The sequence below is a fragment of the Lepidochelys kempii genome, chromosome 2, assembly GCF_965140265.1.
Source record: "Lepidochelys kempii isolate rLepKem1 chromosome 2, rLepKem1.hap2, whole genome shotgun sequence".
Taxonomy (NCBI): Eukaryota; Metazoa; Chordata; order Testudines; family Cheloniidae; genus Lepidochelys; species Lepidochelys kempii.
The window spans coordinates 247,155,829-247,182,605 of NC_133257.1; the positions used below are offsets into that span (position 1 = coordinate 247,155,829).

The following is a 26,777-nucleotide window of genomic DNA, read 5'->3' on the forward strand; positions in this document are numbered from 1 at the left end:
TCCTGGGAGAACTGTAATTTCTCAGGCTCATCATCAAAACAGAAAACTCCAAACTTGCTTAATATTATGGGCCAGATTAAGCCTCTCCTTACCTTGCTGCTCCCATGCAGAGGCCAAGTACAGAGGAAATCTAATGCAAGGTGACTATGGGGTTAATGCTGCTGCAGATGTTAGGGGGCCGGGGAGAAAGTTTGGTGTGGTAACACCCTTCTTCCATTCTGGCCCTGCTGTGCAAAGGAGAGCAGATGATGACCTGAGTTTCCTGGGAGCTTCAGGGAAAATTGTGCCTGCTTCAGGCACAGCCCTTGCCAGAGCAGCCTTAAGAGTGCACTTTGGCACTATTCCCACTGCAGGGCTGTAGCTGAATGCCACAGTCCTGCCCTTTCTGCATAACAGCAATTTAGAGAGATCAGTTCAATTTTTTTGTCTGGCTTGGATACATTGTCAGACATTTTTTGCACATATTTTTCTGCCTCTTCAGGTGTCTAAATACTTCTAAAAATCTGGCCCCCAGTAGGATTTTCAAAAGCACCTAGGCACTTAACTCCCATTCATCTCAATGGGTGTTCGGCACCTAGGTGCCTTTGAAAATCTCATCAAGCATCTACATGCCTTTAAAAATCTGGCTCTAAATGCTTAATGCTAAGCTCTTGTGACCATCTGGCCCCAACTATGGATGCTGAGATCTTCTGAAAATCTGACTATACACATACAAGACCAAATTCTGCAACATATTGTGTTGCACTCCGAACAGCTCCACCATCATATTTCAGAGCAGACAGCACTAATTGTGCATCCCTCTTCTAGCTGCCCAAAGTCCATCCCCACAGTTCCCAGTGCAGATTAGATTGTCTCTATTCCTGGCAGAGATAACCTGGTTGAGGGCATGTTGAGCAATGGCCAGGCCAGGACATAATCATGTTTAAATGCATGGCCCCTAGCTCCTAGGCCCCATTCAGAACCATCCTTTTGAGATTCCCCTGGAAGAGCACTTGTGGAAGGTCTGCAAAGTATACTCACCACACACTTTGTTCGGACATTCCCCATTGAGCCACAGTGTTTCTGGCACATGCTTAGGAGTAAACACCAGTCAGAGTTCAGCCCACGTTGCACTCACTCTTGACTTTAGAGCATAAACCATTTTTTAAATTGTTTTCTTTGAAAAAGCTTCCTCAAAAGGTCAGCTTTAAAAGGCTGCATTTTTGTGCTACCACGTTATGCACTGAGCAGTTACCTACTATTTCAAAAAGACACTGAAGTTAAATCCAGAGGCTAAATGAGATTTGCAACATCTGAATTACACCCCACGCGTACAATGACATGAATAGCGGCAGAGTGCCTCCAAACTTCATGTTTGCCATTGTCAAACAGTCTATTCTTGTTCCCTGGCTAAGATTCAAGGGTCCTTCTGGCCCATCGCTAGTGAATAGATCTGAATATCTATTGAGGGAAGAATTCATAACAGGGTAGGATAAGAGTGGTGTTAAAGAACGGCGTAAGGATTTAGCAATAGGGATCCAAAATAGAACTTTACAAAGTGATTTGGACAAATTAAGCTGTGTTTAAATGTAGCATAGAAAAATGCTAAACTGCAAGTCAGGATAGGTATTCACTTTTTTAGATCTATTTTAGGGTTAGCCTGTTGACCAGAGAAATTTATTAACAGAAGTCTGAGCCTGGCAAGTTAACTCTTAAAAAAAGCCAGTTCAAAAGCTGCATATTAATGTAAATGAAAATCAATGAACACAGCTAGCTCTTCAGTTAGAGACAATTTGTGCACACAATAAAGTCAATTTGTAATTCCCTCTCTTAACTCCTTTCTGTGTGACTGAGAATTCAACTTCAGTCTTTCATGACAGGGGTATTCCAGAAAATATATATATGTATATATATATACACACACACTGCTAAGAAACTCATCAAAAATGAATGCTCTAGTTTCAGTTTCTAAACCCATAGTAGCTTAATAATCATATAAATAGGAATATGATAGGTATTCTGCTGAATATAGACCACCATGAGTAACAATTTATATGGTGCAAAAGCATAACGGGAAACTTTGGTAGTAATGTCTGTGGTACGGTAGTTAATGGCACACTAAGCAGACAAGACTTATAGATAGATTCATAGATTTTAAGGTCAGAAGGGACCATTATGATCATCTAGTCTGACCTCCTGCACAATGCAGACCACAGAATCTCACCCACCCACTCCTGTAATAAACCCCTAACCTATGTCTGAGCTATTGAACTCCTCAAATCATGGTTTAAAGACTTCGAGGTGCAGAGAATCCTCCAGCAAGTGACCCACGCCGCACTCCGCAGAGGAAGGCGAAAAGCCCTCAAGGCCTCTGCCAATCTGCCCTGGGGTAAAATTCCTTCCCATCCCCAAATATGGTGATCAGCTAAACCCTGAGCATGTGAGCAAGACTCACCAGCCAGACACCCAGGAAAGAATTCTCTGTAGTAACTCAGATCCCACCCCATCTAACATCCCATCACAGGCCATTGGGCATATTTACCGCTAATAGTCTTAAAAGAGTTGATAAGGACAAGAAAAATGCATTTCCTGTAAAAGCAATAAACAAAGAAAGCTTTCAAATTCACAAGCAATATTATTTATAGTTGGGGTTTTTCAAAGGTGCCTAAGGGAATTAGGTGCTTAGTTCCCATTGATTTTCAATGGGAGTTGAGCACTTAATTCCCTTACCTGTCTTTGAAAATTTCAATCTACATTTCTCTTAATATTTCACTGGGGGAGGTGGTGTGGACAGTGGAGAGTTAGCTGTTTCCTTTAACAATAATAACAATAATATTGTCAGGAAAAATTTAGGATTTGAGTCTGCCCTCGTGCTGTGAATCAGGAGTAGCTCCACTGAAGTCATTGGAGTAACATCAGTGTGAGATAAGAATCAGCCCTAGGTCTTCACAGCGCATCAGAGGTAAGTAAATATTGACTTCAGGAGAACTATACCCATTTACACCACTGAGGATTTGGCTTATCACCCCTTCTTCATCAGCGTGCTCCATTTTTATAACCTATGTTGAGAACCAGAGCATGCATGGCCTTTGAATGAATGCAGAAATAGGAAGTAGGACACAAAGAGCCTTACCTCTCTGTCTGCCTTCCCCTCCTACATGCACCTTCACACAAAGACCAGGCACAACAGCAACCCTTGCACTGAGATGCAATCCAGCCGAGCTCACTCTGGGGCTACTCCACCACCCAGTGCAGACCAGTGCCTTCAAATCCCCTTAGGTTTTGGTTAGTTTACACAGGCTCAATCAATTTCAGAACACAACAATTGTTTGTAGTGTTGTTGTAGCTGTGTTGGTCCCATGTTATTAGAGAGACAAGGTGGGTGAGGTTATATCTTTCTTTGGACCAACTTCTGTTGGTGAAAGAGACAAGCTTTTAAGAACATAAGAATGATCATACTGGCTCAGACCAAAGGTCCATCTACACAGACCTCTCCTTTAGATCTGGGAAAGATACTTAGCCGTGACACTCTGAGTACCTTTCCAAGACTTGAAAAAGAACTCTGTGTAAGTTTGAAATCTTGCCCTGGTCTACACTAGGAGGGGGGATCGATCTAAGTTACACAACTTCAGCTACGTGAATGACGTAGCTGAAGTCGACGTGCTTACACCTGCTCACCGCGGTGTCTTCACTACAGTGAGTCGACTGCTGCCACGCCCCCGTCAACTCCACCTGCACTTCTCGTGGCAGTGGAGTACAGGAGTTGACGGGAGAGCACCCGGGGGTCGATTTATTGCATCTGGACTAGATGCGATAGATCGACCCCCGCTGGATCGATTGCTGCCTGCCGATCTGTCGGGTAGTGTAAATATACCCCTTGTCTCTCTTGCCAACACAAGTTAGAACATGGCAACACATTTTTCTCAGCTGAAATGTGCCCCTTACTGTTCTGCTCCCCCAGTTGAACAGAGACGGTCTATGAAAGTAGCAAAGTCTTCAGCATGCTCTTACTTCGTAGCTTCAGATCCACCCAATCACACCTTCTTGGCTTCTCTTCTCCATCACGATTTGCTTGAAGCAGTGGAGGGGGAGAGGAGGAAGGAAGGTAAGTTAGCAAACTGAAGCAACATTGACAGGTTTCAGAGTAACAGCCGTGTTAGTCTGTATTCGCAAAAAGAAAAGGAGAACTTGTGGCACCTTAGAGACTAACCAATTTATTTGAGCATGAGCTTTCGTGAGCTACAGCTCACTTCAAGTGAGCTGTAGCTCACGAAAGCTCATGCTCAAATAAATTGGTTAGTCTCTAAGGTGCCACAAGTCCTCCTGTTCTTGAAGCAACATTAGTTCCATGCTTAGAATGTGTTTCTTTTAATTTCACCAGCAAGAGAAAGGGACAGAGTTGTGGAGGGAGGAGGAGTGCAGATGGTGAGGGTAGGCCAAGAGAACAGAGCATCACAGAGATTGAAATAAAAACCACTTAGGTAGGGGAAGCAATCAGTGAATAAGGAGAGGTGGGAACAGGAGCATTTCCTCGACCAATTACTGTCACCCTCCTGGTGTGCAACATATCCTGGTTGTCTGCCCAACACCCCAAAGTTGGCCATATTTCATTGACAAAGCTGTATGCCTAGTGTACCCAAAGCGCACTGGGATCCTTTGGGAGGAAAGGTGCCATATAAATGTAAAACACTGTCATTATGTACACTGAAAGATAATGGATGTGAAGCTACACATACTGCCGTTGTGTCAGCTTCACATATACAGCAGCATGCTCCCAATGAAGGTGCTGCAGCCAACTCCTGCCCCAGGCTGTCAGTTATATCACAACGTGATAAGGATTCTGATGTAATTACTATTTGTAAGTATATTTTCAAGAATCTCTCTGTTAGTGACTAACTGGCATAAGCACATGCAAACAGTTCCATTGCGATTGTAGTCGGAGTCGCCATGCAGTTATGATTTGTTCTGAGAAAGAAGAGTATGTCACCTAATTAAAGAAAAGCTGCCTGCTCCAAGATCCCTTCCAATTCATCTTTGGCATTTCAATGACTGACAAACAGGCAAAACTATATTTGTTTAAGGATTATTGAAAACTGGGCATGGAATTTTGTCTCTGCGAATACTGCAGTAATATCTGTGGCTTGAACAAAAGGGCTTGCGCAAAAGCCCTAAACGCAGAAAAACTCCCCAGTTTAAGCTCGGGGGGGGACATTTGGTTTTATTGAACTGAAGATTGCTGAAGATTTTTTTAAAAATCTGTGACTATGTGAGCAGTGGGTTGATTTTCTTATTGGAAAGGTTATTAAGAAGCACACAGAGTATAAATCATCTGAGAGGTATGCCCTTGAAAACAGCCTTTAAAAATCTTGCATAATTAGAAATACTCAGAATGATCCACTATATTTCTTCTTAGTGAGGAAAGTCACTTTGATATTTTGAGGGTCTGAAATGTAACACTGCGTTTCCACTGAATAATAATTTTATTTGGAAAAGCTGTATTTGAAGCAAGCACTTTGTTACAGTTCGGAACACAGCTACTTTCATGCACCTATAGTGGATTATGTAGAAAAAGCTCCTTCAGAAATGAACATTGCTATTGATATTTTTACTGCCACTCAGACCAGAATCACTTCCTGCAATTTTCCTATAAGTAATCCTGTAGATGTTTAATTACCAGAGAACTGAGCTGGTTACTAAAACCAAGTGTACTATAAATATGTGATAGTCAAAACAGGGATTATACAAGCAAGAGGCTTCTCCCAAATATTTGTCATTTGAATATAGTCCTCATGAAAGTTAATGGACTGACTGCCCTCAAGCATGAGCTCCTCTTCTTAGCCACAGAAAATAGTGCAGCACAAGTTATAGCAATGCAAACTTCCAACCAGTATGCCTCTTCTATGATCTGAGACAGAGATGGGAGTGCTCAGGGACCCTAGTGCAGAAGTCCATCCCTAATCAGGACAACACGCAACTTTAGGCACCTATTGACTTCAGTGCGACTTAAGCAGGTGCTTATAGTAATGGTGCTCTGCTGAATAGGAATAGACTTAAGCTTTGCTGAACTGGGGCCAGACTTGAGAGCATAGTTCAATCTGTGCTTTTTCCATCTGTGGGATCTGTGCGGAGACTGCCAGTCAGGGTGCAAATTAGTGCTGATTTTTGTAATGTGGACTTGGGAGTAGGTCAGCAGCATCAGTCACTGAACAGCCATCAGATGGTAATTTGGTCGCTGCTATCAAGGCATTGATCTGAATCCATGACCAATAGCGGAAAAGTTCTTTCCCTCATTATGCTTCCATTGCAACCCCATGACGATCCAGTTCCCATTCCCAAGCATTTTGAAAAGGAAACACCAAGCTTTCCATTCTTTTGTTAGCAAGGAGAACCATTACCTCAAGGACATGAAAATAGTGAAGCATCTTTTTTCATGGACAGGCAAGTGTCTACCGGGAGGTGTCCGACCAATTTAAGGACATAATCCAGTCCTTATAAAATGTAATGGAAAGCTAATGGAAGCTAACTCGGGCCACAAGTTAGACTGGCATAGAGACACTAAGCCTGCAAAACATGAGATCGTCTGAGAGCCATTTTTAAGACTGAATAGACTAACTAGCTTGATAGTTCTCATAGGGGGCTGGCACAGTCAAGAGCTGCCTTCCCCATTGAAACTTGCCTGCTAGGTGACTAGGTCCATTATCTGGTCTCCTCTCCTCCATGGCACAGGATATAGGTGATATTCTGAAAGCACCTTAGTTCTGGGATAATAAACTTACACTCTGTCTTCACATTTCAGGCACCGGTGCTGCTCTGAATTTTTTCCCTCATTCTTTTAGTTGCTTTCTCCCTTCTTTCTGTGTATTTAGATATTTAAGATATAAATATCTTAAAGTCAAGATCTGCCTTGGGTGATCCACAAATCTTATTGCCTTTTTAATGCTATTGCTGGATTGTCCTTGGGTGAGTGGGAATCTTGTCAGGCAGAATGAGCACAACAATGGGACTTGGGAAACCCTGAGTTCTAATCCCAGCTCTTCCTTTAAGTAACTCTGTGGTCTTCGGCAAGTAACTTCACTTTTCTGCCTCAGTTTCCCAGTGTAGATAATTATATTGAGCTACCTCTCAGAATCATTGTGAGAATTAGTGAATGTTTATACAATGCTTTGAACACAAAGGGCTGATCTGATCACGCTTATACCATGTTTTCCATTGATGTAATTCCACTCACTTCATAGACTTAGTCATCCCTAACAAGGGTGTCAGCGAGATCAGAATTAGCCATATACATCTTTGTAAAGATGCTACAGGTTGGTATTTAATGTATTATAATCATGACTATCTCATTATTTATTATGGGAACTCGCTCGCCTGTTTTTGTAAATAAGACCCATGTAATCCACTTATGATATGCATACTGGTGATATTTCAGTCTTGCGGAGCATATGTTGTTTTTCTGTTTTCTCTTTCCTTTTCAAACAAACATATAGGGTGGGAGGTCTGGAGGGAGGGTATAAAAGAAAATGTCATATATTGAGAACGACACTGAGATCTTGCAAGTGTTTCAGTCTGGAAGGAAGAGTTGCTGTCTAATATTTTTTACTCTGCTTGGAAGCCAATTCTGAATTCAGTACTGTTAACTGAACTCTCTATTTCCTAAGCTTGCATTATTAATTTTGCATTGCAATAAGATATGCATTCAGAGAGTCAGATAGTCCCTTCCTTTAAAAGTGACATTATTTGCAGAAATGACCACACTTTTTTTTCCCCCAATGAAGCTATGCAAATCTGATAGACTAAAGTAAATGTTTCATAAAACCAATGACTGTTTAAATTGTGGAACTAAATTGTTTGTATATAAATATTACCTTTTATATTCCATTTGAGTTTTATGTAGATGAACACATTACTTTAATGACCTGCATTTATAGAGGGAGAGAGGGAAAGTCTCACTCTGAAATCCTCAGCAGCCAGATGGCTGCCTTTTCTTGCATGAGATTAAAAGATGTTTCTCATTCACAGCCCTGCTTCTGAAGCAAATTAATATAGCCAGCTAAATTGCTTGTGTTTTTGGAATAAAATTTAAAGAGAACTTTTTAAAGCAATTGGTGTCACAGGTTTCTTGAGCAGATTGCTCTCCAGGTACAGCATGCTGGTTTTAAACATTCCGTAATTAATGGAAAGTATTCCGTGTTAATTGACTGCTTCAGGAAAGGGAAATATAATGACTCCTTATTAATCATGAAAAGAGACATACAGCACAGAGGCACCGCAATAATTGCACTAACGGTTGAGAAATGTTAATTAATGAAAAGAACAATGATGTAAGAAATTAGCTACATAATGCTTGCTGCTGATGGAGATTGTGCTTTAAACACATTATTTAGCATGGTAACCACTGGATGTTGCCTCAAATAGCAGACACCTCTAAACTTTTTTCATTCGGCCCTGGATCTCCAAATGTTGTCAGTGTTTTAGCTTTTTTAGCCAAAATGCACTCCCTAAAAGTACATTTTTTAAAAGAGTTTCTAATTTGAGCTCAGTACTGCCCAGAATGGGGTGAAAAGCTTTGAACTACATTATAAGTGTCACTTAAGTTCAGGAAAACATGTTTGTGTTAATTTAGGAACGGAAAATATTTCTTATTAAACTGGCACTGAGCGAGACAGAATCTGAGGTTTGCAAGTGAAGATAACCATATCTTGAAATCTCTTTTTTCCCCTTTTTCTCCTTTCTGCTTTTTATCTAATTATATACCCTATAGAGAATTTAGAATTTGGATTCAGTCTTATTTGTAACTAGCTTTATATAAAAGAATTGTACATATTAAAATGCAGAGCAGCTCTTTCAACTAATCTAATAGCCGTTATAAGGAGCTTAAAATCATTAGCAGTTGCAAGGCCCTAAGGTTTTCATCGTCATTCTTTATATCTGTATTGAGAGCATCAAGGCAAGGCACACTCAGTCTGAATATATCAGAGCTCATCGAATTATTTGTTATGAATAAATTACCTAACAAATGTAGCCCTTTTTTCGGTTCAGGAATACACTTTAATTTTTTTTAAGGTATTTGTTATTCATAATTGCATGGCAAAGTCTGTGACAGCAAATGTTAGGCTCTGTGGTGTTTGCAGCAAACGGGTCATAACAACCATGTGGTGTGGCAGTTGGCATCATGAAACATGGCATCATGTCTGCCCCATGATTGGACGACCAAAACTTTCTGAAAGAAAAGAATAGCAAACAACATATGACCAATAGCAAATAACGAATAAGGAACATAAATGCTTTCATTTCCACTCTGAGCTCATTTCTAATGTAAGAACATGGATGTTTTTATCCACGACAATTTTAAAAATCCACACAAATGTGTGTTAAGAGCAAATACAAAAGAGGCTTCAGATAACATAGCCATTCCAAGGATTGTGCCCAACATGAGCCCTGTAACTCAGACATAACTCCACTAAATCAGCAGAGTTACACCAGACTAATACCAGTGTGAGAGGAGAATCAGTCCTAGTGTTTTCCACTAGTTGGCCAGTGTGAGAAAAACTATGGGCCTGATTCACCCCTAACTAGTTCAGCTTTATCCAGGAACAACTCCACTGAAATCAGTGAGGCTGTACTAACATAAAGCTGAAGTAATACAGTGCTAGCTCAGGCCTAATGAGCTAAATCCTCAGTCTTACTATGCTTGGCACAACTGAGCCGGGGTGCGAGGGATAATTCTAAACCACCTTTCTGCTTCCAATCCAGGGGCCACCGGCTCCACCCCTTTCTGCCCCGACATGTTTCTGACATGCCACGGCACACTCTGATGCTAGAGCAGGAGGACCTTTATGTCAGCCAAAGATCTCTCCACACCGACAGAATCCTCAGCTGTCTATTTAGGGCAGTTTAAGGGGACTTAGCCAAGTAGAGCATCTGACCCTAAATGTTTATCTCTGGAATCAAAATACCAAAGAAGGGAAAAGTCCCCCTCACCCATGTGTTGACATTTTTTTCCTCACAGTCTCTCACAGGTTTGTTTCTGTACCAGTATGTTTGATCACTGCTGTATTTCTTTTCCAGATGGAACGTTCTGGGGTTACAAGGTGCTCTCCTCAGTTACTTCATCGAACCCACATACTTGCACAGCATTATTGTGGGAAGCCTCTGTCACACTGGTCACCTTTCCAGGGTAATGAGCCATAGAATAGAAGACATTGGTCAGCTGCCAGCTTCATACCGGCATAATCAGTTGCTCCTCAGTGGTAAGCAAACACCTGCTTGAAAGACAAATGATCACCTTTCCCATCACTAATTGCGCTGGACGTCAAGAGGAAAGTTAACTTCTTAGCATTTGTTTACACCGTGTGTCCTCCCTGCATCCAAGCTGCATGTTTCCCTCTCATTCTCCTTTGAGCAATACCCTGCTCCAGACTACACTGGCTACAGAGGAATGATCCAACTAATGCAGCAGGCTCCCAGGGAAGCAATTTATTCCCAATGATAATCAGTAGGAAGGACTGCTGGTCAATAGGGACTGCCATTATGCATAGCTGGGGTGACCATGTGGGTTACCTGAATATATGCATAAGGGGTCTGATTGGGCACCCACTGAAACCAATAATAAAGTTCCAATTGACTGCAATAGGCCCAATCCAGCAGGGTGCAGCGTGCCCACAGTTCCCACTGAAATCAAATGGGGTTGAGTGCATTTAGCACCTCACAGGAGTTGCTCAGCGCCTTGAAGGATCAGGCCCTAAACTCTTACAGTGGCCTATTGTTGGCCATGAATGCTACACAGCTTTAAATGCTTAAAGTGGAATCAGTACTTTAGCTCTTATAGCCCAATGGACTTCATTCCCCTTGTACTCAACCCTGCCCGTCCAGCCCAGCCCAGCCCACTCCACTCCACTCCTGACCCAGGGCCTCCTCAGGCTCCCTCCAGCCCAACTCCCACCTGCTCAGAAATATCTTCCCCCAGACTGAAAATCCTTCCACTTCCTACCTGACATCTCCACAGCTTAGAACCAGCCCCCGAGCTCAGAGCCCTTTCTCATTTGACATTCCCCGCAGTACATCATCCACACTACACAGTAGTAATATTATTGGTAGGATGTAGCCCCATCAGCCCCCACATAGCCTAATAAATCCTTATTAGCCAGGGCCTGATCCAAATCCAGTGACATCAATGGAAAAAGTCTCATTGGCCTCAGACAACAGCCAGGATTCCCAACTATTCTGAAGTTACCTTAGGGCCTGATCCTGAGAAGTGTGGACAACATCCTGCAGATTGCTGAGTGCCTTCCATCCATTTGAGGTAACTGAGAGTCGAAGGTCCTCAGCACCTCACAGGATCAGACCCGTCAATCAGGCTCCTGGAACACTGGAGAACTGTGATTGTTGGCGAGGATGCACTGAGATACCAAGGCAATGACTGTGGCATGTTTAAATGACTTGCCAGGAGTCTCTGCTGACATTGCAACACTGATCTCAATGGAGTGACTTAAAGCTCCTAAGTCACTTCAGTGCTTTTGGATAGTTTATCCTTTATCTATTTCTTATTCCTCTTGCTGAGTTTGCGTCTTTGAGATAAAATTAGCTTTGCTAAGCCTGAAGAAGTGGTAGTTTAGCTGAGGGGGAAATTGGCTGTTTCACTGTGGCTTAGCACATTAGATTGGTACTGCTTGCATGTGTGTTGTCAGGGTGTGTATGTCAGAGGTAGCTGCTTAGCCTGTTTTCAAACATTTGCTTTATAAATCTTCAGTATAGTTAGACAAATATAGAAGATTATCTAATACGAATGTATAAGGAATCCCCATACATATTTCATCATTTTGTTTGAGATTACATTAATGGCCCACCTTGAGTATCATACACATTGTAAGGAGAGTGGTCACTTTAAATAAGCTGTTACCAGCAGGAGAGTGTGTGTGTGTGTGTGTGTGTGTGTGTGTGTGTGTGTGTGTGTGTGTGTGTGTGTGTGTGTGTGTGTGTGTGTGTGTGTGTGTGTGTGTGTGTGGCCGGGGGGAGGGGGGGTGAGAAAACCTGGATTTGTGCTGAAAATGGCCCAACTTGATTATCATACACATGGTAAGGAGAGTGATCACTTTAGATAAGCTATCACCAGCAGGAGAGTGGGGTGGGAGGAGGTATTTTTTCATGCCTTGTGTGTATATAAAAAGATCTTCTACACTTTCCACAGTATGCATCCGATGAAGTGAGCTGTAGCTCACGAAAGCTTATGCTCAAATAAATTGGTTAGTCTCTAAGGTGCCACAAGTACTCCTTTTCTTTTTGCGAATACAGACTAACACGGCTGTTACTCTGAAACCTACCATTAATAACTATATAAATCCTGTTTATCAATTACTACACTAGAATGAGAATTGGCCTCTAAAGTGATTTCCATATAGAGTATTAGTGCATTCTCCCTTTAGTGGGGAAAATTTATCCCTGTGCAGAAGGCCATCACACACTTAAGCCAACTAAGTCCTCAAAATAGGGTTTAAGTGGGACTTACATAGTTCATAGGTCTTGTGCTGAACCTCTGCACAGGGGTGAATTTCATCCATTGTGACCATAATGAATTTATTTCATATGTTATTACATCAGTTTTACATAATCATAACTCCACTGATTGCATCAGTGTACATGAGATAAGAATCAAGCCCATTTTCTAATAAGTCTCACTGGAAGTTTCCTGTGTAGAAAGAAACCCCACACAGGTTGAAAAGTGATTAAAAATGATAAGATGCTAACAAGGGTGACAAGCACAGCCAGCCCAGATGATACTCACAAGGGTTTGGCTTTATACTATAAATACAGTGGGCCAGAGCCTCAGCAGGTGTAAAGCAGCATAACTGGCCCAGTGTACATTTATGTTTGTGAGCGAATCTCACATTTCCAGGATGGTAAAGCTGCATCTGTCACTTGTAAAAACTGTGTTTGTCTCACAGGACTTGGTTTCTTCTTTCACTGAGAGTTGTCTTTGTTTGGGAAAGCTTTCTCTTTGCCTTCATGCTGTCTGTGAATTTCCTGTAGACTGGGAGCAGTAGTGGGTGGAATCTCTCTCTCCAGATGATTTGATCTGTATTGCTTTAGTTAACTTTTAACTTTAGTTAAAAACTTTTGATACTGTGGAGCCAAGTGTCAGAAATACTACAGAGCCAGTGTCAATCCAGATTAAATGTAGATTGTTGTGATTTATGTTATGTGCTTCACAGCTCTAAAACTGTGACTTCCTCAAATGAGAGGTTTCGAGGACAAAGTATTCAGTGAAACTAATGGCTAATGAAATGAGTGACTAGAAAAAGGCACATGGAATGCATTGAAACCCATAACAATCTCAAACCGGGCAGCTTCTAACTTCAGGATTCCAATTAGAGATCAAACTAATTAGGGATTAAAAATTATTGGTCTCCTTTGTTTATGAGGATACCAAGCATTTTTGTTATCTCTTTTATGCTTTAAGATAGACCATTTTAGTGAAGAAAAGAGTTAAGGTCCTGGTAGCTGAGGATAACTGAGATCATTCCTTGCTATCACAATAGAAAACGTCTGTTTGATTTTTATTGCACATCAATTCCACACAAGTGAAATTCCATTGACTTCAGTGGCATTACTCTTGATTTATACCATGTGACTGAAAGCAGAATAAGGCCTAGCATTAGGGGTTTTTTGTTTCTATTTCTTTCTAAGATCTAACCTGTTATAAAGGGTTTTCTTACTGTTGTTTGATTGAGGGGGAGGGGCTGAGGGGGAATCCTAACTCATTATATTTAAATGCTTGGGGTTGGCAATGCTGTATATCCCATTAAGTAAAACAATGTAGGACCGCACTGTGCCATCAGCTACACTTTTGCAACTCCTATGACTCTAATGGGGTGGAACCAGATGTGATTCAGGGCACAATTTGGCCTACTTTGTTTCAAAGACTTTAATATTAATGAGCTGGAGGGGATGCCCTTGATCCACAGGAGCCCCTTGTTAAAATTCTCTGACCCTATCCCTTCCCCCAAACTTGGGCCCGGCTGCAGGGGGGAAAGAACAGAAGCCTGCTGTGTGCGTGGTATTCTTCTCATCCCCTGAGCAGGTGGGTCAGGAGGAATAGGGAGTAGGGAGAGTCTTGGCTTCACCCACACGAGCTGGTTCGAAGGGAGGAATATTCTACACCCAGTAAATGGCTGTAGCAAATGACCCTCTCCCAGTCAAGTGAGGAGCAGGAAAGAAATTGTGATTCTCTGAGTCACAATTCCTTCTTGGGGCTCCTCCATATCCGAGCACTGAGCAATGGCTCAATATAACCCTAAAGAAAGGATTGGAATGATTTCCACGTCTCTGGTCAAGTTCACCCTCTCTCTGGATATGGCTGAATTATCCTGCCAGAAAAGACTTCTGTCTGGAGCGCAGAAAAATACCTCTGGAGATCATTTTTTCCCCTCTCTACAAATAAGATCCCCAACTTTTTCCACTCCCCCATAATGTATACCACAGGCAGAGAGGAAACATTTATGCGGGATTAAATTATCCACTGTGCAAAACTTTGAGTTATTAGCTAAATAACACTCTGGCCTATGCGTCCCTCAGTCACTGTAGATGTTCTCAGGTATGCAAGTGGGGCAAATCAAGCCATTTATTCCTTTCTGCATGGATCTGGAGATCACCTGATCACCACCCCTGTTACCCACTTGATACTGTTAACTGACACTGTAACAGGACTAGGTGAAGAGGTGATGTCTAGATCTGGGCACGGGGGCTCAATTTTATCCGTATGATTGGCAGACATACATTGACATGTGCTATTGCCTTCATACAGCCTTTAGGTTTATGGGCTGTTCATCAGTAATATCAGGTTTTTTCCCCTAGTTTCTGTTTTCAATTGTGCTGTTTTATGCACTGGTTATTGCAGAGCTTCAACTATTGTTTAATGTCAGCTTGGTTTTGGCTTCTGTGGGTTTCTATGATCCATTCCCCTATTGTAGACCACTCTCTATTGGCACTGATTGCCTGGGGTTGATCTGTATTCTTTTTTATTGTTTAAGGGATTTATTGTAATGTATGTATGCAAAGCTCCTGTTAATTCAAATCACATTTTTGTTTTCCTCTGGTCATTGATTTTGCTGCATCTGTGTTTATTCTATGACCTGTGGCTTTTTGCTAGGCAGGAGCTGGCTGAGCATTTGCTGCCATATTTTTGGCACTCAGTCCATTAAGCTTTTTGGTAATATCTTGTCAGAGACTGGTGCGTAAGTGTCAAATACCAGATTCTGATCAGTTTGCATTTTGTTCTGTATGGAGGTAAATGAATAGCACCATGGAGTTCTCTGATATTCAGGACTTTAGCAAAAAGACGTTTTTATTCTACTGCTTAGGTGAATTGGATTTTGAGATGCAGACTCATCAGTTAGCTCAGAAAAAAACTGCAATTGGTATTAATGTGACATGAAAGTGATTGCGAACCCAGTGTGTGATTATGACTCAATTTTAGTCTTTCTTAAGCCGCCTTTGCGCTGTAACTAGGATCGTTCAGTCATCTTGGTCATTCCTCTAATGCTGTCCATGCCAAGAAGCCACAAATACTGAATAGCTGTATCTAGTGTGACCACTTTCGTTGTATTATTTTGTTTTTTAATGGCCTCATTTCTTTCCTTCTGCATGCTCAGTCTCCCTTTTCTCTAGCAGACACTTTCTTTCCATGTAGAGAGAACCATGCTGGACAATATTTGGAGCAGAGAGTGAGCAGCTCTCTATGACATTAATTCATGTCCTGCTGAGAGGCACATAGCTGGGGGGTGGGAACTGTTTTAAGTGGCAGAACTGGCGCTGCTTCCAATGTTACAAGTGCTGGAAGCATTTTCACGCAGGAGGACTCCAACACTATTATTGTACTGGCAATGTGGTCCAGTGAGTAGGATCCCAGTGTGGATTTTGTTCCCCACTGGGCTTGCTGAATGACCTTTGGCGCTAAGGCCTTTCCAAAGTGGCCGCTGATCTGTGTGCCCCCATTTTTGGAGGCCCAACTTGAGACACCTTGGGATTGATTGTTTAGAAGTACTGCCCACCCACAAGCTGAGCTGCAGTTAGTGGGAGCTCCTGGAGTGCAGCATATCTGAAAAGCAGGCTCTCAGTGTCTCAAGCTCAGAACCCAGAAATTAGTGGACAGTTTTGAAAGTATTGGCTTTAATAGTTATGTGCCTCAGTTTCCCCATCTGTAAAATGAGGACAGTGATTCCTTTCCTCCCTTGTAAAATACTCTGATAGTAATGGCTGAAAAGTGCTAAGATATAAATTTAAAGTGACTGTGACCAGGGTCCCAGTGGAGACCAGCTGTGGTCACTCAATTAGGGTGAACTGCAAAAATGGGGCAGACAATCCCCAAAAAGCTGGTGGATATTCCAATACCTAGATTTACCCAGCCAGCATAAAAGAGCTTCTTTATTACCTTACTGGTTACTCAGAAGTCCAAACAATACAGTTCCCTCAAAGCGATCCAGCCTCAGGCCTCCATCCAGTACCTAAGTCAAATGTGATGAAGATTCCTGAAAATCTTATTTCATCATATAAAAGAAAAGGTACTACTAATCCCAACGGATCGGACACATTACCTCCCAGGTTACTGAATATTTCGGTTCTTACCCAAATACATGATACAGTCAATTCTTATTAACTAAACTAATATTTATTAAAAAACAAAAAAGAGAGAGTAGGGTTAAAAGATCATTATACATACAGACATGTGTTCAGTTCATTGAGGTTCAGATTCATAGCAGAGATGGTGAGCTTAGTAACTGCAAAGAGTTCTTTCAGAAATAGTTCATAGATTATAGTCCAAATGTCATATTCAGGGTGTACCAGCATAGCTGGGACCTCAGTCTTGTGACTCAAACGTCCCCCGATGAAGCTTAAGCAGATCTGAGATGACAGAATCAGGACCCGAGGACCTTTTATACAATTTCATGTCCTCGTTGACAAGTTGGGCGTTCCTCGGGGAACAAAAGGTAATTAGGATGACTTTGAAGGAGGTCCATCACTGGCACTTAGCTATAGAATTAATATAAGGCAATTTGCTTGTTCCTCCACCATTCACAGATTATTTGCTATACATTTCAAAGAAAGATGAATACAGAGATATCTCCTGTTTACAATTCATTTAAATGCTAAGATGTTCTTTTGATCTCTGAATTATCGGAATACAGCAAAGACAGGGACTGTTGATTACATTGTCGACCGGACTCATACATATGTAAATACACAAAAACACAAACATTATCTCCCCACTTGTCTTTTGAGGGTTATTTATTTTGCAGGATGATTTCTGGCTATGCATCACAGTGACATTCATTGTTGTAATCTATCAAAAATAATAAATGGAGTTTTCCAAAAAGCTGTAAAAACAATGCATCATTGTTTGTACTCACTATTGTAGCCTGACACGCATGTGGGAAGGGCAGATTGTCTGTTAGCCAGGCTTCAGTTTGGAAACAGAGAGTCATTCCTGGACTCCAATCCATGCCTATTGCCAAGGTAACCCCTGCCCAGTAGGACAATCCACTTCAGCCCAACCACCAGGCTGGCCTCCTCTAGCCAGGTTTGTGGGGTTAGTTTTATCTATGGCAGATCAATGAAAAAGAGAACAAGTGAATCCAAGCATATTGCCAAGTCCCTGCATTTCCAAATATCCTTCAGGCCACCATCTCTTTTCCAGGTGGGGTATCACTATCAGACCCAGAAGTTGGAGCGCTGCACCTAAAAGTCACTATTGAGCATCCTGGTCCTAAGCTCTTTTCATGCCATTTATATTGTGCTGGAAAATAAACCCAGCACCTTCCTTACTCCTCTTATTTCCTTGGGCTGACTCTGCTGCTGATCTATTCCTGGCTCCTTGTGCCTCAAGGCACAAGAGAACAAGATGCAGAAGTTGCCATGAGGAGGGAGCTAAGCTACTTTGTCACCTCTAATGTTGTCTGGTCACAAAGATCTCCAGTATAAAGCAAACAAACACCCAGACACAGTGTGGCCACAAGAGTCTGTGCACTGATGCTAGTAGGAAACCTGTAGTCATACATGGTGGGACAAGGATGAGTTGTCTAGGACAGAAGCAGTAGCTTCTAGACAAGTACAATGGTAACCCATATGACTTGCACACTCACCACAGGATAGCCATGTGCCATCCACCGAGAACTTGGAATGCCTGAGATACATTCAAGGATAGGGCAAAATCTTGTGTCTGCAGTAGTGACCATCCCCCATGCCAGGGGTATAACAGTAGTCAGTGGAGTGACAGGAGTGTTGACCTTTGTTACCCTGCCCACATTATGTGTTTGGGGCAAAGGCCTGTGAATTCAAAGTCAGTGCTGTGAGCCTGGGAAAGGGTTGTGATGACTGTCCCTTAGGCGGCTTCTTATTAAGGTGTTTGTACATATTATGTATCTGTATGACCGATGGTATTTAGAAGGCCCCTATCAACTTGGGGTCTAAGTGTCAAAGGAAAGATCTCTTCCTTTCCATGGTAAATGCCAACTTGAGAGACACGCATTTTGTTAACACAGCAAGAAGTCCTTGTGGCACCTTAGAGACTAAAAAACTTATTTGGGCATAAGCTATCGTGGGCTAAAACCCCATATTTTGTTGTTATGTCACATTTTTATTGCCCTGCCAACCAGAGGCCCCAGTTGGGATCTCAATGTGCTACTTACTGGACAAACTCAGTCCCCACCCGGAGGAGCTCTTAAGAAGAGATGTGTTTATTGGGGCTGCCTGTTAGTTCTTTTTAAAAATTGTGTTTTACATTGAAGCCAGTTAAAGGAAGCCTCGTTCACTCAGCTGTTATAATGCTGCTCACTGCCATGCATTACTATGTAATTGCATTCCCCATCCTAAACATAAGGTCTGTCTGCCAAGAAAAAGAATCTACAGGAATGGCTGAATTATTCCATCCTCGTATGCCCTAAAGAGGTGGCGGTTAAGAGACAATAATAACAATATCAGAGTGCACAGTAGGTAAAAGTTTGCACAGAGATATTTCAGCAAACAAAGGCCCACGTTTGCTGGCTGTGAAAGTTTGGGGCCATTGATATTAATGCTCTTCTGCCCTTCTGTTTGTCCCTTGACAGGAGTGAGTAATGCTGAGGGACGGCAACCAGGAAAATCTCCCAGTTTCAGTGTGAACTGGATAGTGGGTAACACGGACCCCGAGGTTATTAATGCCACAACGGGAAAGAGGACCTGCGGGGGCTCTTCACGGCTCTGCAAGCACACGTTTTATGTTCGCTGGGCAAAGCTTTATGGAAAGGTAGGCCTTGTAAACTACTGGGGGTACAGCCTCAGAGTCAGCCATGTGACTGCTGGAAGCTCCCAACCATGGATCTGACGTGGTATAGCATTTCAGCCTTGCTGTGAGGGAGAACTCAGAGCTCTGCTTTCTTGCTCCTCAGGGCTGGAGCATCTGTGAACAGAGACTGTGCCTTTGTCCCTAGGACAGGTTGATCCCTTGATCCCTACTCTATAGCCACCCTCTTTGACAGTCTAAGTGTAATGATGACAGCCTCCAAGGAGCCCCAGTATTCCTCGTTAGTGGAGACTGAAAGCTGAGGGAAATCCTCGGGAGTCATGTACACTTGAGATGGCATTAGCTGTAGTGGACAGGAGCACAGAGAGACCTAGCAGCTGAAATAGCACCCCAAGTTGTACTGCAATAATCCAGGCAGTTTTCAAAGGGAAGTGCCCACCTTGGTCATTCTGGATAGTGGAACGCTCCATTTTCAAATTTGTAATACAAAAATAGGACACTGTGTTCCTGATTTGGGTGCACATAAATTGGCTGTTTGGTTTTCTGTGTTCCATCCTGAGTACCCACATTTGAAAACTGGGCTCTGATTGTGACTGTTGTTTAATATTGGTAAATACCTCTTATGCCATTTCAAATTCTTACAAGTGACATACCCGATCCTGCACGATTCGGAGTGCCCAGAACTCCCACTAAACTCCACAGCAGTTATATTTAATGGAATTAAAGCCACAGGTTTCCCTCAGTTAAAATGGCCACTATTCCTCCATACCCTGGTTGTCCCAGCAAAGCTGGCCACCCTTTCCCATTGTTTTGTCAATACAGCAATTGGTAAAGGATCCCCTGAATGACTCCCTCTGATTTCTCTCTTCCCCTGGAGGATGCTCTCCAGGAATCCTTTTGTACCTGGGAAACTGCACAATCTGTGTAGGATCACCAGATAGGCACTAAGCTGTGGCTATTTCTGCTTGCTCCTTCCTCATCTTGTCCCTCTTCTTTGAGTCAACCTTGCTCTTCTCTTCGAAGGAGTTGCTAGAGGAAGAGCAAGAGCTGGGTTCAAAGAGCTGAGAGCTAAGGTCCACACTTCCAGGCAAGAAGACAAAGGAAACTGAAAGGCTTAAGGGGGATGCTGCCTTTATATATCCTTTGCCTCCTTGCTTCCTGGTCGTTATAGCACTGATTGCCAAGAATCATCCTGCCGTTCTCTGCAGGATGGGAGAAGTTGGGGACAATCAGCAGCCACAACCATTTGGAAGACATGTGGTGAAGGGGAAGTGGTGTTCCTTTTTCTTATAGCCTCTTCTTAGTTGCTTTTCCTTTATATCCCTTTGGTTTGTAAATTACACTCATTTTGCATGCAATCCCCACAACCACCCCACTATATGAAGGTGTAAAGCCTCACTGTGTGGGTGTGAATTCCCACTCCACAAAACAGCAGAAGTACTGTGAATGCTGTAGGTCTCTGGAGCCCTGATTGCAAACAGAAGCTGGGTAGGGAGAAGGAAGGAAATCCTGGACCAAGTTCCTATGGCAAGGTCTCTTGGGAAGATGAAGGGATAGCTGGGGCATCAGCTGGGCAGGAACAGTGGCTGTCACAGCTGCTGCTACAGGAACACAGCAGGCTGAGAGCTAGCTCTGGGCTGGAGCACAGGTCCAGAGAGCAGTCTGGGTATGTGGCCCTGGTGAGTCTGCACTGCGATACACATGAGAATCAGCCAGAGCCCAAAGGGAAGGAGGCCCTGGATCAGTGACTGAGGGACGGTGTGGGGTGGATGCATGGTGTCCTTTGTGTCCCCATGGGCGAGCAGCCTAGGCTGTATGTTGCTGTGGCCAATAGAGAGGGAGAGCAGGGAGCAGTACTGCCAGAACCCATGGGTGAGGGGTTCACCGGTGAATCTGATCTAGGGGCAGCTGAGACCCAGCAGAGAAGTCCAGGCCAACACTGGGACTATAGCAGCTGGTGCCATAGGTGGCAGGGGCCCAGACTCAGCACTCTGAGCTTTCACTATAGAGAGACCGGGGGGGCATGGGGGCAGTTTGCACTTTGAATTGGTTTATTGATGAGCAAGATGCCTGTTGCTGATAAAGCTCTGTGTTTGTGCTGATCATGGCACTGCAGTGTCCCCTAGGCAAATCCCTGCCTCCCCAAAGGCAGCAGGAGGAGCCCCTTAAACTAATGCAAGGAGCAGGAGTCTGGAACACACTACTAGCAACGGGAGCCGTAACTTGGCACACTGCTTTGCCACTTCCACCTGTTTTCTGGTCAACACACACCTGGCCTGTAACTTGCACCCGTATTTAGACCCTTTGCTGAATTTGGCTGAATATACCAATAAAACCATTAACCTCCCACTAAATTGAATGAGTAACATTGGCCCAGAGATTTCCATCAGACTTCAACCAGCTCACTTCAGCCTGCATTTTAGTCGCTCTCTCCGGGATGTATGCTCCTGGAGCCTGTGCTTTGATGGGGAGTTTTTCTTACAGGATGTAATTTCGCTGGTTGTAAGCACTAGACGTTCACCCGTATGCCTGCTCTAAGGCATTTTCTAGACCTTGATTCTTTTCATATAATGTCAAAGACTCACTGTTGGCTTGACTGTGTTAAGACTTCGGCAGATCGGAGAAGGTCATAGATTTAGTCCTTCTGAAACACAAAAGTGCTTTCTTCTTGTTTGTGTGCTCAGAGTGATTGTTGGACTGCAGACATGTGTCTTTGTCTCTTAAGACAGTTTCTGTCAGATGCTTCAGGTTTTACCTCAGAACGTTCACTTGTGTTGAACTAGCCGTGTTCCCTCTCAACAAGATAGCTTCTCAGCTATACATTCTGGCATAAATCCCCGAAGCTTGATTACTGTCCTATCCTATGCAAGTTTCGCAGCATCTTTTATCATAACAGATTTAAAGGAAGGGGGGAGGAGGATCCTCCTCGTATTGTCTCTTGGTATTAGTTTGACTGGCTCAAGCTCTGAACTGCTCCGTTTCCTTTATTGAAACCAACCACGTCCTCTTCTTTTCGGATTCTCATAAAGGGTGGGGTTTTTTTTCCTCCGCTAAGCACCCTAACTGACAAGCAGATTTTTCTTTGCAAAAACACCAAGTGATTTGCAGGTTTATATTTGCTGCTGGTTTTACCCACTTCAGGAAGGCAAAAACTGTTTTCCTTTTTTTGCATTTGCTCCACATTTTCAAGATAGGAACAATGTCTTGTGCCTTATACCTTCAGTGTTTTGTTGTTGCAAATCAAAGGCAAACAGAGAAAGCCCAGAGATAGTTTGTTGCTTAGGAAATGTAGAGGGGAAGATTATATGGCTGTTGAAGTCTCCTGTTTCTGCTAGCTTGTTGATTTGCTTTTTTATTTTTTTCCCTCTCCTCTGATTTTGTTCTGCAGCTGAGCACACGAATGCCAAGCCATGGAGACATGCCATCAATGTACAGTGAGGCTAAACTGGTGGCTCAGACGTACCAGGCTGTCAAGCAGCAGCTGTTTAAAGCATTTCAGAAAGCAGGTCTGGGCACCTGGGTGAAGAAACCCCCAGAGCAAGATCAGTTTTTACTAACTGTATAAATCATTCGACACCTTTACTACATGACCGGATCACATCAACTGGAGATAAGGATAGGCAGGATGTGTGGGCTGATAGAATGGATGCAGTTCAATATTTAATAACAACCTCCATGAGAATATTTTCTTTTAATTCTGTATTGGAAATACATAAACATAAGCTGTATTCGATTAATGCACTGAACTTGACTTTAGGAAACTGCTTTTTCGTACTGCTCCCCTTACACAGATCTACATGCCCAGATTATAAAAAGTTTCTCACAAAGACACTGCTGTTCATTGTTTGTAGTACACAGGATTATTATTATTTATTCAGGAAGCAGCTGCATTTCAGACTTCAGCAGGCCATGCATCTGACTTAAAATACAGTTTGATCCAATGCTCAGTTTGTAATGAAAGAGCTGCCGGGGCTCAAGCAATTAGGTGCCAGGGCTTAAGCCATTTTTTTTACTTTCATAACTGACCCGGCAAGTCCTGAGATGCTCGGGCAATGAGCTGCCAAGCCTAGAGATGCCGGGGCTCAGCCCTGGCACAAATTAAGCACTGAGTTTATCTTCCCCCAACACCATCAGAGCAATAATGTTGCTGAATGATGGAAGATACTTTAGTAAGTGAATAAATGAAAATACCTTCATACCCACAGCATGACAGGGAGTCACAGGACAAGCATATTTATCCACAAAAAGGAGTTGCGTATCCTCTATGCAAAAATCGTTCAGTCAGCTGCTTAATTTTGACTACAGGGATTCTTTTAAACCGTGTTTCCTGGTTTCAGATCTGAGCATAGTGCTAGGAGTCAGGATTTCCTGAGTTCTAAACCTGGCTCTGACTCCTTTTGTGTCCTTGGGCAAATCACTTAGGACCAAACTTTCACCCACGGTCCGAAGTTTTTGGTGCCTCATCTTTTGGAAGCTGCAAACTACACAGAGTTAGGGCCTGATTTTTCAGAGGTGCTGAAGCCCACAATTCCAGGTGTAGTCAATGGGAGCTGAGGGTTCTCTGCACCTCTGAAAAATCGACTATTGAGTGTCTGATGTTGGATACCCACAAAAATCTCAGATACCGAAAATTAGAGACCACTTTTGAAATTTGGTCCTTTGCTGCCTCAATTATTCCATCTGTCAAATGTGGATAATAATATTTATCTGCCCCATGTGGAGCTTGTGATGATAAATTATTTAATTAATGGTTGGTTGTAAAGTACTGTCACACTTATATTGAGTAGTACTTTAGGCTGTAGATAGTCCCACTGAAACCATACAATGGACATGACTACCCCCAGAGTAAGGATTTACTCAACATGCGAAAGGTAGGCTTGCCAGTTTTGGTCTGATATATGCCTGGAGGTTTCATCATATGACGTAATCTTTAATTAAAGATTAATCTTTAATTCCTGGAGACTCCTAAAGGGTTTTCAGATTCTGGTCTTATGTAAGTACTAAATAATCTTATTAAATTGACCACACATTCATTTGCAGTCTGAAATGCAGATTGTTTTGTATTACAAGAAGAATAGCTTTTATCTGCTAAATCATATCTTCAAAAGGAAGGACTGAGTCTGTTATTATTGATCTATGAATCATTTCATGTCATCAGAATGTAAGGAAAACAAAGGCATGGGAGATCTAAACTTCCATAGTCCAACTACAGAACTAACTGTCAGACACACTGTATTTCTTTTTTGGTTTTTTTTTGTTTGTTTTTTAAATGACAGGATTTGCAGGTATATAACAACATTTCTTTTTATTCCAGTGATTCTCTTTAAATCTGTATATAACATCCTGCCATTGATTTGTGATAATTGTCTAGGTATTTCCTCAGAACAGTCAAGATGAGTTACTTTTCAAACAAACACCTAGCTCATATTTTTCCATGTAATTTCCTTTACACAGGAAACTGTTCCTATCAATAAAGGTAGATGCTCTTTGTATAGCGTTTATCATGTTTGGAGAGCCATATGCCGTAAATACATTGTTATTGATGCCCACAATAGACTAGCTACAGTATTTTGATGAGATCTTATTTTTAGATTATAAACTACAAGATGTAGCTATCGTGTCTTGTATAAAAATTATTGTGATAAATTAGACTTTTTAAATTAGATAAAGCAGAGCTCTCCCCTTATGGAAACCTTTCCAGTAAAATAATACATTCCATATTAACTACCAAAAAAGTCCTTAGAGTAGCTATATTTAATAACCTGAAATTGTTTCAATAAGTTAGGGGCAAGAAGATATTTTGTGGTAACCACTTTGTTAATATGACCCATTCCAGGGTTACCTTTAACGTTTCAAAATAACGTTAAACGCCTGCTGGAGATTCCATCTGCACTTCTGAATGGCGAACATTCCCCTGTGTTACCTTCCCATCTGGCTTTGACCCTAGCTCCTGCTGGTGTTGATAGAAGATGGCCCCATTGACATCAAGGAGAGCAGGATCAGGCCCAGAGCCTGCCAGCTTTGTGTCAGTGCAGAGGGGGCCACTTTGTGAAGGTAGCAGGGTACAGGTCTGTGTAGTGAGTTACACACAGAGCTTGTGGCTGCTCCGTAAGCAGGTATGAATGAGGGAAGGGTGGGCAAAGGGAGTCCCCTCACCCCCATGTATCGGCTCCTCCAGGGCCAGGCCCCAACTACACAGTCGCTGCACTTGACAAAGCATAGGATCTGCTCCCTCCTTTAGTCCCAAGGGCTCAATCCACCACAATGGGGGGTTGGGCCAGGGCCCTGCCCCAGCTTGACATGGGGCTGGTGTGTAGATGGGCTCATGCAGCACACCTTGAAGGTATATAGCCCCCAGTGTCCCAGGTAGCTCAGGGAAGAATTCTAGCACCCTGAGACAGAATTTCCCTCCACCCCTTACTCTGAGCTGAGCACTTTTGCACGATGGGGTCAGTGCATTAGCAAGGTTAAAATCCGGCCGCCAGCATTTGAAAGGGCCCAGTTCTGTTGAGTCTGACTTCCCCAGCATGAAGAATACTGGGGCTCTGTCATTTAAATTGACCCCCTCCTCATGAAGGGTACTGGGGACTCCTTCTTGAACTACTGGGTCTCTCTACGTTAATTAACCCAACCTAGCCACACAAGAGACATCAAGACAGTCTCTTCTTTTTAAACCACCTAGGTTCAGCCCCAGCATGTTTCCAACCTTATGGATGCGTAAGAGCTGCAGGGGCTGGCGTCAGAGCTAACATGATAACAAACTGAAGGATCTGGTTATTTTAAGGCTGACAAGACAGGTGGGGTGGACTGATCTAGCCTTTGCTGCAGCAAATAAATTTTAAAAATCCTGGATTCGATTGCCAGACCTAATTTAGGCAGTGAGGACTGAACTTGAACCCCATTATAAGTAGGCATATGATAGGTCCATTGAAGGCAGTGGAGTCGCACCTGCTTACACCATGGTTGAATCTGGCCCAAGCTGTCTACCGTTCCTCATTATATGCATCAATATAGTGTGCACTGCATCCCAGCAGCACAAATTACCAACCTGCAGTATTTCCTGAAGCAAAGGACAACTTTCTCAATAGTAATTCTTAAATGACGATTATGTACATAACACGCATGAGTGAATGGCAATACTGTACTAATGGATGTAAATTTGTAATATTTGTAAAAAAAGACAACAAAAGAAAATAAATCTGAATTTACATATGTGAATTTGCTGCTCAGTTCTGTAAATTGCACTTCAGTGATACCTGATAAGTGAATGTTTCTGTTAAGTGAATAAAACACCGAGTAAAATTGTTTCTTTATTGTTTGGTTGTTATTTTTCACTGTGGCCTAGAAATCATATTCTCTTTATTTATTCAATAGTCAATATATTCTCCCTTTGACATGCCCAATTACAGTGCTTCATGGGAGCTAAATGGTTGTATTGAGAGATTATCCATCCTGGATGTATTTGGATTCTGTTCTGAAAGTGATGGGAACAATCTTGCACTGGGAGAAGGATGAACTGAATCAA

At 42.6% G+C, this 26,777-nt stretch overlaps 1 protein-coding gene across 1 annotated transcript in view; it reads left to right on the forward strand.

Moving 5' to 3' along the window:
* The window catches only part of ADARB2 (adenosine deaminase RNA specific B2 (inactive)), a 431,840-nt gene extending 405,281 nt beyond the window's left edge, over window positions 1-26,559 (forward strand). Inside the window, exons 8-10 of the mRNA XM_073334472.1 lie at window positions 10,048-10,229; window positions 19,077-19,255; window positions 22,641-26,559. Of these exons, the coding sequence (XP_073190573.1) occupies window positions 10,048-10,229; window positions 19,077-19,255; window positions 22,641-22,817 (538 nt within the window). The 3' untranslated portion in view covers window positions 22,818-26,559. The remainder of the gene's footprint in view (window positions 1-10,047; window positions 10,230-19,076; window positions 19,256-22,640) is intronic.
* The last annotated feature ends 218 nt before the right edge of the window (window positions 26,560-26,777 follow it).